Below are 13815 nucleotides of genomic sequence, written 5' to 3'. Positions count from 1 at the left end.
TGGAATAGTAAATTAAACTATTTACTATCCAGCACCCCCCAACGCAAGTCGTTGTAACGACTTGCGTTGTAAAACTTGCATGGTAAAGGCATGCGTTGTGAAAGCATGCGTTGTAATGACAAACATCCTCCCTCCCTCTTCTTCACAAATTGCATTGGCTCCCTGTCCGCAAACGTATCCATTTCAAAATCTGCTGCTTAGTTTTCAAAGGCCTCCATCAGCTGGGCCCGACATATTTATTAAACAAGCTGACGATATATACCCCCTCGCGCAAGCTCCGCTCAGATGGCAAAGGCCTTCTAGTCATCCCCCGTTTCAAGAAAACCAAATTGGGAGGAAAAGCTTTCTCCTATCTCGCGCCAAAAATGTGGAACCAACTACCTGAGACACTTCGCCTAACCCACAACTACTACAGTTTCAGGAAGAAACTGAAGACATTCCTGTTCTAAGCAAGATGATCTTTACCTCCATAGTCTTCAGCGCGGAGATACCCCATGTGGGGCGATTCATGCGCTCTATAAATCATCTAAATAAATAAATAAACAAGATATCTGCATAACCACAATAAAATATATCACATTGAATTTTTTTTATGTTTCAAATGAAGCCTCCTATCACTCTCATCATATTAGTAATACACAGTAGATAGAATGAGAAAGCATGATAGAAGGTTGAATTAATCTCGAGTGTAGTGTCGGAAGATAACTTGGTCTTGCCGCTACTGCTTTTGGTTTTAGGCATGGTGTAATGAAACTTTCACTAGTTGTTGCAAAGTACTGCAAATATACAGAACTAGAATCCCACCTGTCATAGGACAGAATGAGGAGTGAGTGCACTCAATGCACACAGTGGGTGACGAGGCAGCAATGGGATTGTCAGGCTTCTGCAGAGAATCATGGTATTATGAAAAGATGCATTTATGTGATCACAATCCTCCCTATATCGACTTAACTCGCTAATCTACCAATGGAATGGTATGAAGTGTCAAAACTTCATATGTAATTGGCTGATACTTCCAGCACCAAATGGTTTCTGCGTTGACTGTTTCAAATTGCGACTGAGACCTCCAACAGGGAATGAATGAAGGGCACTGACTTAACTGCTCCTTTCTGGGGATATTGTTATATTGGGGACGTTAGCTCTGGAAGAAAACCTAGACAGACATAAAAAGGTATATTTCTGGGAGAATCTGTTCTGTGTTTCATACAGTTGGGTACAGAAAGTGTGTCACACAGGCTCCAAATCCTTTCCATATATGTGCTGTGCAGAATGCCCTCTACTTCTCTACCTGTCGGCATGGACTTTTCCTTAGTCTGCAGAAAATGGGCATAAGTAGTAGTACAAAATGTTGGTGCGATGAAGAGACGTAAATGTAAAACGTGCAATGGTAATGACGTGCAACAGCTGTCATACATTGAGATGGAGATTACAACTTTTATGAGTAATCTGAGTTTCAAATTTCTCTCTTATTGTGACGGACACAATTAAGAAATGGCATTCTATTGAAGGATCTAAGTTAACCCTGCTCCTGCGTGAGCACTCCTCATTCTAATTAAAGTAAAGTCAGAATGCATGCAAATCTTATGTTGCTACACATACAAATGTTGGCGAGCAGCCTTATGCATGTAAGTTTATATATGAGATGCCTGTCATGACAAAGTGAAAACTATAATCAATAAAAACAGATTTGACCAAAAAAAAAGGCAATCTATTGAAGACAACAAATAGAAATGAGATCTACGTTCAAAGAGAAGAGGGAACTTAGCTAGTAGTTCAAGGTGTTGAGATAACGTTTATCAACTCTCCACAGTTATGGTGCAAAAAGAACAAATTCCATAAACTCTGTTTGAGGTTGCTTTATACTCACTTTGTTTTCCTCACACACCATGAATCTTCTAGAACGTAGAACTGAACTCCCAGTTTATTCAGATTTGCCTTCACCTCTTTTGCTGGCTTTCGACTATAGACTGAATACACTAGTTTAGTTACGGCCCTTCAAACAAAAAGGAAAATATTGATATTAGACTGCATTGAAAGTAAAAAAATAACTATTAGTCTATTTTTGCGTTAATTACATACTGACACAATAAACCAATACAAAACTCAGAAGTTCGGCCATATGATTTCAGAATACTCTTGTTAGAGAAGGAAAATGTAATCCTTCTAATTAAAGTGGGTCACAGCTTTCAGAAATATTTATACAATGTGTCATATTCCCCTAACCGTAGACTCTCTGAACAGCTCTAACAGAAAACTATGCACCCGAAAACATTATTTTAGAGCACACACTTTGTCCTCCCACCCCCAGTTCTCATCCCCCTACCAGACATCAGCTGCAGTTATGTTAATAGAGAGAGATTATTTTTACAACATGTACTGTCTTTGAGTGTTGCAGAGTAGTTTTAGAGGTGAGAACAGTCATATGGTTTTATATTCCATTAATAATTTTCGAATTTTTAATTGTTTACGTATGGATATATTTACATTTTTATAATGTGATATGTATAGGTGTTTAAAGTAAGCTGGCCCCTTTTATTTTATTATTGTATATGCCTGCAATGTAATGCACACATGTGAGTGCAATGTCTAAAGTTTAATTAATATTTGTACATTAATTTAATGTCTACATTTGTACGATTTAATTTATATGGATATATACAATGTCTAAACTCATATGACCAACCTTTTTTACGTGCAGGTCTTTCTTTTGTTTTTGTATTGTTTTTATTGGCATTTTGAATGAATGAATACACATAACAAACAAGGATCAATTCACTTCGATATCACATTACACATGCCCATAACTTTACCCCTTATCACAATATTTATCTGCACAGGACAGTAATAAAATGTCAAATACAATCAAATAGTATCGATGGATGTACATATTAGTAGATATGATGTGGAAGGGCCCCATATATCCTTTGGTCTAGAATTTTCCGGCAATTCCTCCGCATAACTGGTAAGTTGTTTTTTTACAATAAACTATATCTTTTTTCCACAGTTCGAACTTCAGGGGACGTCTCCTACCCCCAGTAAATAGACACCAGCTTCTTTGCTAGAAGCAATGCACCTGCCACAAGTCTGCGCTTTGAGGGACGCAGGTCTTTGAGCATGCCCAGTAGGCCTAGCTGTGGAGTACAGGGTAGCTGTTCCAGTGTCATTTCAGATAAGGTATGTGTAACCTGCAGCCAATAATGATGTACAGGCTCGCGTGACTAGGCCAGGTGCAGGAAATCAGCATTAGGGTCATAGCATCTAGCACAATGCGTGTTCTCTCGTAACCCATACTGCTTTAACCGAGCTGGGGAATAGTAGATCTGCTGTAAGTACTTAAAGCGGATTATTCGTAGGTTGCAATTTGATGTGAGCTTATCAGGTAATGCACAGCAGAATTCCCATTCACACATGGTGAGGGGCATCGATAGGACGGCATTCCAACTAATTAAATCAACATTCGTGGCTTGCAGTGTTTCTTGCTGGGTGGTGTTATATATCAGGGTAACACGTTTCGTGTGCCCAGAGTTAGTGAGTAGTGCCTGCAGTGATAACAGCGACTGTGGTTCTTGAGGAAAGGATGGCTAGAAGGCTTTCACAGATGCTCGCAATCGATAATATATACACAATAATAATGAAGTGTGTTTCGGATCTCCCATCAATGTGTCAGATGTGAAAAAAGTCCCTTCAGGGTACATGTCGCCCACATTCTGCAGCCCCACCGTCCGAAGCAGGCACAATGCCTCCTGTGTGACTGAGAGATCTGGGTGCTGTAATAAGGGCAGTGATGGTGCATATAAAGGAGTCTTGCCCGCTCCTGCACTGAGAGCTTGCCATGCGCACGCTGTGCTGTGTATGGTTTTCATCTCCTTGGTGTTGGGAGCATGGTGTGAGTGGAGTAATGAGTACGGCGGGTATCATCGCTCTCGATTGCTATGTGCAGGAGGCACTTTTGTGGATGATACCAATTATGCTCGAAGTGGGCGTGTGCGCATAAATAATATAAGTAGAGATCTGGGGCACCAAAGCCACCTTTCGCATATGGTCTAGTAAGTGTGCGCCAGTTCGTTCTAGGTTGTCGACCAGCACATGTAAGCGTTATCATGGCAGAGATTAGCGTTTTAAGGTATTTTGATAAATAAATATAAGAACTTAGGGAGTATAACCATTTTCATGAGTGCTAGTCGGTCGGCTAAGGACAGAGGGAGCCATATCCATCTCAAAACTTTTTCCTGAAATTCAGAAATTGCAGTGCCATAATTCTGTCTTATAATTATATCCGGGTTGCGATGTATTCAAATGTCCAATTATTTAACTAGATCCACCACACCATTGTAAAGGAAAATCCAGAGTAAGAGCGTTCATGTCGGGGGAATATAGTTGATTTAGACCAGTTAATACTTAAGCCTGAGTATCTGTAAAATGTTATATATGCCCGGATAATTGATGCTAGATATGGGCAGGAATCCTGAGGTATATCACTATGTTGTCTTTACACAGAGATATAGACAATGGATGTTGGCGGAATCGCAATCCTGCTGCAGCATGATGTCTAATTATGCAGGTGATAGCTTCCAACGCCAGAGCAAATAGGATCGGTGATAGAGGACAACCCTGCCTTGTTCCTCTGTGTATATGCAGTATCTCTAAAGGAACATCATAAGCTCGAATACGTGCAATAGGGTACGCATATAGAAAGTGAATCCATCACACAAAGGCCTGGGGCATACCCATGCAAGTTAATACAGTAAACATGTATGTCCATTGTATTGAATCAAATGCTTTGGCAGCATCAAGTAATACTGCCGCTGCCTGTAGTGATGGATCCAGATGGTGAAGAACAGTAAACATTGTACGCAAGTTATGTGTGGTGGATCTAGTGGGGACAAGGCCCGACTGTTTTAGTAACACCAAAGATAGTAATAAGGGCTGGAGGCATGTTGCTATTATCTTTGCTAATATTTTGACATCTGTATTGATAAGTGGTAGTCGGCCCTCACCATAAGCCCGGGCTACCCAGCGTCTAGACATGTTGAATTTCTGGATCAGCTAAATTGTGATATTCAGTTATGCGCTCTCTAATCTGGGCTAGTATCGAGGGGCCTGCTTATGCCTCACAGTCTCTCGCTAGCCCAGTTAATTCAGTTTCCAGTGTCTTAAGACAAGATTTAATTGATCTTAGTACTCCGGCTTGAAGTCCAATGCAGGCCACCTGTATCGTAACTTTGAAGCTTCCCACAGTGCACCCACTTTAGCCATGGAGCCCTAATTTTCTGTGAAATATTGTGTAATTGCCGTACAGTTATCGTCACTAAACACTATGTCTAATAGGGAGGAGGAGGCTTGGAGTTTCCATTTGAATTGTCTAGGTGTATGTGTGAGGAAAGTCTGGGATAGTTTTACCGGAGAGTGGTCTGATCATGTTCTTGATAAGTGATTTATATCAGTAGTCCAGGCGCTAAGTTTTCCCGATATTAGCCAATAATCTATATGTGACCACATATTGTGCACTGTGGAAATTAAGATGCCCTCCCTCCTCCCAGGGTGTTGCATTCTCCAAATATCCACCAATCCGCACTCCTCCATACCGTTATGGAGCAACTGAACAGAGCGTATAAAATGCCAGTCTGCTGCAGGAGATCTATCTTGATCGGGTTCAGTGATGCATTAAAATCCCCTCTCCACAAGATCGCAGAGGGATGCAGGGCGTGTAATTGGCTCCATATTCTGTCAAAACAGCTTGGGTCATCAATATTGGGCCCATAGGAATTGACAATTGTAAACAACTGGTTGCTCAGCCGACCCCGTATTATGGCAAATCTGCCTTAGTCATCTGTCTCAGTGTGTATAATCTAGAATGGCGTGCCCTTCTTAACCAGAATCATGACACCCCTAGAATAAGAGGACTAAAAGGAAGCAAATTTGACCTGAGCTCACCGGGTTCTCTACGTGTGTGCAGTCTGTGGTGTAAGGTGCATTTCTTGAAGTAATGCCACATGGATATTGTAACGGTCTAAATAGCAGAATATTTGTCTAGTTTTTGGGGGTTATTTAGACCACATACATTCCAGGTCAAAAAAATAATAAGGGCAGCCATGTGGTCCAATTTCGTGTATGTCATCAAAGGAGTGTGGGGGTGCGCGTCCAGAGTAGCATGACACTGTGAAGAGAAAAAGGTCCAAACATTAAACAAAAGAACCCACCCACTTCAGCATTAGAGGATGCCAAAGCCATCCCTTTAGAATGAACACAAACCCACTGAACAAATATATCAACCAAGCGAAATCAAAGAGAAACATAATCACGTCAGAACATTGAGCGTGTGGGTCACACCCTTGTGGGACGTCTAGAGGCCGGATAGCCTCTGGATGGATAGAGGTGACCTGGAACTCAATTAAATTCAACCAAATGTTTCAGAACACATGCAAGGACTAATGACCAATGACAGTATATATGCACATGCAGGGAATAGTTGGGATAGCTCCGTGTGCGTACACTATGAAGGAGTAACCTTGCACTATCATCATATACTATGTACAGCACATTACAAGTACGAAGTCAACCACTATGTAATGATAAAACATGTGATCAGCATAAAGTAATACAGCCAGTCCTCCTTCCACACCCTCAATAGAAACCTCCGTTCAGCCAATCTTGTCCTGGCCACCATCCCACTCTTCTACAGTAAGAGGGCGGGTGGAAGGTCCTTCTCCTACCTCGCAGCCAAGACCTGGAACAACCTCCCCCTCCACCTCTGGCAAAGCCCCACATTGCTCCGGGTCAGGAAAGACCCCAAGACCTGGTTCTTCAGATGACCCCAATGGAACGGCATAGCCCCCCCCCCAGCACCTTGAGACCCTAACGGGTGAGTAGTGCGCATTACAAACCTCTGATTGACTGATTGATTGGTTGGTACAGGGTTTCGTGCACTCGTCATTTTCAACCATTGTCTACATCCTGGTTTAATCGAGGGGTGACGTGTTTTAAACTGGGGCGAGTTTTTGTGAAATCCATAGCTGACTTTGGTGTCGTGAAAGTGTTTTGTTTCCCGTTGAAATCCACATGTAGTCAAGCAGGGTACAACATCGCATATGTGACCCTTATTGCCTGCATTCTCTTCTTAACCTGGGCAAATTCTTGTCTAGTGGCCTGCACAGCAATAGTAGAGTCAGGGTAGAACAACACTTTGTTTCCCTGAAATTGATCAGTACCTTTAGTTCTAGAGAGTCTCAACACTGTATTGTAGTTGCGATAAATCAGCATAGCATAGGTCTCGGTGTGCAGGCCATTGGACGTCTTGCCTGCAGTGATCAGTGTGCTCTCTCGACCACCAGCATAGAGGGTAGGTGTTTAGGTCCAAATATTTCGTGCAGCATGTTTTCTATATAGTCTTTGAGCCTACCCGTGTTTGTTGATTTCGGAACTACCATAAAACAAAGATTGCTGCTCTCAATCTAGCCTTGAGGTCCTCGTTATTTGCCTGTATTACTGCTAATACCTGATGTTCAATTGTTTAGTGGTTAAAGTCGGAATATCATCTTCATCAATAGAGACGTGCTCTTCAGCTGGTGCCAGCAGTGTTGAATGTTTGTCCAGTTTTGCTGCCATATTATCAATCCTGCTGTTCAACGCATCAATTTTCCCATCAATCGATTGCAGACTTTGTGGTATGGTGAGCAGCGGGGCTTCAAACGAGGGGGTATTGGGGGTTGAAGGTCCTGTTCCGAGTCAGAGTGTGCATGCTGAAGCGGCCTAGAAGATATTATCGCCTTGAATGTGGGGCAGGCCTGCTGTTTGTCTGTCTTCCCCATGCTGAGGCCACACAGGAAGTCTGCAAGCAAATTAGTACAGTTGTCAAAAGCGCTATACTTGGAACTTCGCCACAGCTGTGATAGATACAGAGCAAACTAGGTACATCATGTGCCAGTCGCAGCTGCCTCAGAATTGAACAATGAATACCATATCCCTTTGTCAACCAGATGATTAGGAGCCTATGGCAAGAGCGTCTCTGTGTAATTAAGTGTCTTGTCCTAGGATGGGTATGCCTTTCCCACCACCACCACGCGCCTGAGAGCAGGGCACCAAAAGGCCAGGTGGGGAGCACAATTTGTGGTCACTGTACACTCTAAATTTCAGGCACCAGAACCACAGCGCCGCAACTGGCCGTAACACCAATCTAGTATGAGAGGGGATTTTATATCTGGTGTTCATGGTAGTTCATCTCCTCTCCCTCTAGTGACAGGACAGTCCTCCTTCGCAAGGCCATTGTCCTAGGCTGCAGCACCCTGCTAGTCTCCTCAAAAAGCTCAGCATCTGCCTCCTGTCGGCCATCCCAGGGTGGTCCTACCTCAATCCTTCAGGGAACCGCGCAGGTCCAGCGAGCAGGGAATTTAGGGCCACAGCGCGTCCCCGCCACCGCAGAGACGTCAGCTGGCAGGGTCGCAGCCACCAGGGTAGTCTGCTGCAGCGATTTTGTCTAGCCACTGACGATCTCCAGCGGGGGCAGATGACGAAGCGTGGGCAAGCTTCCCTCCTCAGGTGCGCTAACGCCAGTCTTCGAGCCCCCAGCAGGAGGTCCAGAGCACCGCACTAGGCCAGGAGCTCATGGCCACTGCACCAGAACAGGACCAGGACAGTTACCAGTCGGGGCACCTACCTACAGCCAATATGCCTTCATGTCGGGCCTCACCTCAGGATTACACAGACAGGTAGGCTCCAGCAGCGAAGCGAAGCGAGGTGAGGCTCACGGGAAGGGCCGCTCACCAAAGCATTCCACTACGAACGCAAGTGCCGCCAACATTTTCTTCCTCAGCGTCTCCAGCGCGTTAATGGCTAGTAATCAGTTCACCACACCTGCACGGATTCCAGCAGCACCCAGTCACTGCCTCCAGAGTTATTGTTGATTATTCTTGCATGCGGAGGATGGATGTTGTTATTTTTGGCAGATTAAATACCGGATTGTCAGTCCCAGCCAGCTGAGCCGCATTAACACATAGCCAGGGCACAAGTCCTAAAAAAAGAAGTGGTGTGTGTGGGGGGGGGGGGGACACGCTGACGTCACAACAGGAAGTGACGTCACGAAAGGTAGCTTGCACCATCAGACTCATTGCCTCCCCTCGCTCACCCCATAGCAAATGGAGCCACACATTCACTCTTTGGCCTCTCTGGGGCGAGATCTCGCCCCAGAGAGGACAAAGAGTGAATGTGTGGCTCCATTTGCTCCAGTTATCGAGCTCCCGGTTAAATAATTGGGGGGACGCAGTCCACCCGCGTGGTACCCCGACTCGAGCCCTGCACATAGCTCGAAATATGTTGGAAATCAAGTCCATAAATTGGAAACTGCCTCTTGGGGTTGCTGGGCCTGCACAAAATAGCTATTGTGAATTTGCTGTTCACATTGCAGGAGGCGTAACAGCCCGAGCTGCCAACTTCAGAGCCAGTGGGAACCAGGTTCAAGTCTTTGTGTCAACATCCTGTGATTCTGGGCAAAACACTTAATCTCCCTGTGCCTACAAATTCAGTGCCTTGATACCCTCACAGGTGATTTGATGCGATTTACATATCCTGGATTTGTTGTCAGCATTTTCTTACTTTTTCTCTCTAACTCAGAGTTCCTTCTTGCTGTGTGTTGTCTCTGTGGTAGCCAACTGGTTATCCATGGAAGGAAATGAAAGATCATATAATTTTGCATGCTTTTGCTTAGGTCAGTGTCCTCTACAGTACATTTTTGTAAACCTACAATGTTACATTCAAAGGAATATCGCATTCTCGTTTACTTTTATTTTGCACTGGAAGAAATTTAAAGTCAATCCTTAAGAAACATTGCCTCCGTGCTCCTAAAGTTTGCCTATTACTGTGTATGCTCTCATTTACAACTACAGAAAAGACAGGCTAGACTACCTTTCTGTGTATGATGAATGAAAAGTCTTCTTTATATTACAGTTGATTTTGTATCATTTTCAGAAGTAGCCACATGTTATCCACATGATATGCTGTTCTCTTTTAGAGGTTTTCTGTTATTGTGACCTGCCTTTTTAATAAATTTGTACACTTTAATTTCTTTTTTGTTTGACTCTTACATTGGCTCTAATCTAAATTACTGCAGATATGTGCTGTCCACATAAAATAACTAAAAAAGAGTAAAACTTTCACTGGCAAGTGGAAGTAATATATCACTGTGAGATACAGACCAAGCGCCTTTGCTCTTCAAGCCTCTATAAGTAAGTAACAGCCACTGTGGAAAAAAACTGCTACCAGTGGCTAGGGATTTCTTCAGAATATTTGTAAATACTAACCCTTTTGCGTTTTCTACATCTTCATTTTTACCTCTAAGGAGGATTGTAGTCTTTACACTTGCCTCAGTCCTCGTGTATTTAATAAATGGAAAAGCTTTCACCCATGTGCAAGCCACTTAAATGATCGGGTTACTTACCTTCCTTTTTAACTCTCTTTCTGGTGGATAATCTATCTAACTGCAGATTTCTCAGCTTTAGAATATCCCCAGGCACCAAACTGGGACTGAAAGACTTTTCAGAACAACCCTTGCGCGCCTGTAGATCATGTTGTGTGGCTCCACAGTTAAACCGCTCCGCCCCAGAAGTGATGGCTGAGCCCGTCTATTAGCACTATCCATGCACCCTGACAACAGTTTCTTTCTTGATACTGCCACATCCTCAGACACAGAGCTCAAACAATTATTTGTGCCACTGTGCAGATCTCAAATTTGGGATCTTTTTAGATGGAAGCAAGTCTATTCCGCAGAATAGGAAGGCGAGAGGGCGGTTCTGTGGGTAGATAGAGTATCCACCAGAAAGAGTTTTACCGAATGTAAGTAACTTGTTCTTCTGATGGATACTTCTAACTGCAGATTCCTCAACTTTAGAATAGATACTACAGCTGTACCGCCTCTGGTGGTGGGTCTGTAGAATGACTGACCAAAATGTTATGCAGGATTGAATGGCCAAAATGCCCTTCCGATCAGGCCTGGCTGTCAAGGCAATAATGCATTATGAATGTGTGCATTGATGTCCACGCTGCAAACTGACAAATATCCAGGACAGGTACTCTGTGTGCAAATGAAGTGGTAGTACCCTTGCACTGGTGGAGTAGGCCCCCTGTTCTTCTTGAGGCTGCTTCTTGGTCAATACCCTGCTTATGTTAATGCAGAGGAGTATCCAACTGGATAAGGTTCTCTTTTGGAGCTCTGGAGCAAATTAATGGAAAAAGTTCACAAACTTCATTTGATGCACAAACTACTACGGATGAACTCTTCGAAGACACTCAGGACCTCAGGGGGACCACTTAGAGATGCGCAGATTGTCAAGTAAAGGGCAGTCGCAAAGTCTGTGCTAGGTCCAGCTTGTAGGAAAATACTCCATTTGGCATAGTTACCCCCCAATTTTTGCTTGACTGATGCATCTTTGACTAAGTGTGCACTGGCTTCCTATTAATCAGGGTTCTCAAAACATACCTTTATTTTCACAATTGTCATACCTCTAGCACACATGTAAGTCCTTGTAAAAGGTACCAGTGGTACCAAGGGCCTTGTGACCCTAAGGGCTGCAGCATATATTGTGCCACCCTAGGAGACCCCTCACCAAACGCATGCACACTGCCACTGCAGTCTGAGTGTTTTGGTGCATATAAAAGTGAAGAGTCGACCTGGCACACATCCCTGAGTGCCAGGCCTACCAACACTTCAAGAGGCATAGGTGAGACACCCCTACAGCAAGACTTACAGCACTAAGGCAGGGTGCACTATACCTCTTGTAGGAGAATAACTGCATGAGCAGATATGCCCCTATAGTGTCTAAGTCCATTCTTAGACATTATAAGAGCACAGTGAACCCATGCTGAGCACATGCGCTGGGAGAGTGTTAATACCAGTTCCACAACTCCATGATAGCTTCACTGAATTCCTAGATGTTTGGTACCAAACATCTCAGATTAATGAATGCACACTGATGCCGGTGCTCTTTATATTAATAAATGCACTCAAAGGTACCTCAGAGGTGCCCCTGAAAACCTACCAACCTCCTAGTGTGTGCCTTACTGCAACATCTAGACATGTTTCTGACTATCTGAGGTGGGAGCTTTTGGCTCTCGTGGGTCAGAAACAAAGCCTGCTCTGGGTGGAGGTGCTACATACCTACCACCAACCAGGAACAGCATTGAAGGGCGGTAATCCTCAAAGGCTTCCCATCATTTGGTATGTGACCAGGGCTTCTCCAGCTAGTGGAGATGCTCGCCTCCCTGACCACTTTTGGTGGCAAGGTTGGCAGGAAAATTAGTAAGCAAAAGAGGTGTGTCCATTCTCAGCCATGACCACCCGTAAGGTGTCCTGAGGTGAAGTGAACCCTCCTTTTAAAATCCACCATATTGGCTGGAGGATTTCATCCAATAGGGTTAGGGATATGCCCTATTCCCAGAGGGAGTGGACATACAAAGGACGTAATCACCCTAAAGGTAAGTAGCCCATTGGGTACTACCTTCTGACCACTGTAACATCCCTAAAATTTAGGGAAACCCATGGACCTTAATCCTCAGTTCCTGACAACCTTCGAAGTAAGAGGACATTCCAGAGCCATCCAGCAAATGATGACTTGGCCACAGTCCAAGCAGCCTGTCTGCAGCCCTCAAGGATCCTGCGAAAAACTACTCATGCCGCAACCCAACAACCTTCAAAAGTCTCCAGCAGGACTACTGCCTTCAACAAAGACCACAACTCTCGAGAACAGCAGTCCTTTTGGACAAACATACTCCAAGAAAGGCTTTGTGACCTGTGGAACACCGAAACCCTGCTTCCGGATCCACCACTGCACCCGATGCCTACAGCCCGACTCCAAGTGGCCCACCAGTCCCAGCGAGGTTCCTCAGTGGTCCAGACTCCGGGTCCATTGTTAGCTAACCCCTCCTGTACTTCATGACAATGCCTGGAGGCCCAACACGAAGGTCCCCCTAACCGCGACCGGCTACGGTAAGGCTTTTCCAACATCAAAGGACACACCAGCACCCGCAGCCCCCAGGCCTTAGAGAGCCCAACCGATGGGGTCCTGGTTTCCTTCAACATCAAAACTTACCTCCAGAGCTTTAGCTTCCTGGTCCGAGCCTTCAGGCTTTGTTTGAAACCGTCTTCCCCTACTGATTTGTATAGGGCGCACGATGCTGGGTTAGCACTTTGCTCCTGGCCGCCCCTGTGCCGCTGAAGGTGTATGTTTGGTGCTGCCCCAGGCTCCCCGCTCACTGCTTGTCCCAACCCCCGGAGGTTGACCTCCAACTCTGCTTTACTTACCTGTAAGTTGTAGGACTTCGAGTGGTCCCAGTCTCCATTGGTTAACATTGGGCACCCGACTCCCAAATTGCACCCGGCCGCCACAGTGCTGCTGGTGGTGCAGTCTTGGTGCTCACTTGAAACTTGCCCTGTGCCGATCTAAAAACCCAAAGACTGGGTTTGTAAGTAAAGTACTTACCTGTGACATTGCCTTCTTATTTTACTCCTATCGGATAACATTGCTCGACTGAAATATTGCACTAAGTGTACATTTTTCGTGCCTTGCAAAGTATTGCTATTTCTAAAAACTGTATCCACCTTGCTGAACTAAAGTCTTGTATTAAGAATTCATTTGCTGCATTGAAAAGTATTGCCAATTTGAAAACTGTATTTACCTGCAACTAAGTTCTTTGGTTCTAGTAACAATGACCCGTCCTATCTTAGCTTTCGAAGAAATCTTAAAACTTGTCTCTTTTAGTGGCAAATGGTTCTTGATTGCTCTCTTCTAGCAATTTGTGTGCTAGGCGCCGGGAAACCGTTTTTGGGTA

The 13815-nt window shown here is 44.4% G+C and overlaps 1 protein-coding gene across 1 annotated transcript in view; it reads right to left on the bottom strand.

The window, feature by feature from the left end:
* DPY19L1 (dpy-19 like C-mannosyltransferase 1) overlaps positions 1-13815 on the bottom strand; it is a 543661-nt gene that overhangs the window by 30204 nt on the left and 499642 nt on the right. Inside the window, exon 21 of the mRNA XM_078688229.1 lies at positions 1868-1993. Within this exon, the coding sequence (XP_078544355.1) occupies positions 1868-1993 (126 nt within the window). The remainder of the gene's footprint in view (positions 1-1867; positions 1994-13815) is intronic.

This window comes from Lissotriton helveticus, chromosome 4_1 (genome assembly GCF_964261635.1).
Source record: "Lissotriton helveticus chromosome 4_1, aLisHel1.1, whole genome shotgun sequence".
NCBI lineage: Eukaryota > Metazoa > Chordata > Amphibia > Caudata > Salamandridae > Lissotriton > Lissotriton helveticus.
This window is presented reverse-complemented; position numbering and strand designations above follow the sequence as displayed.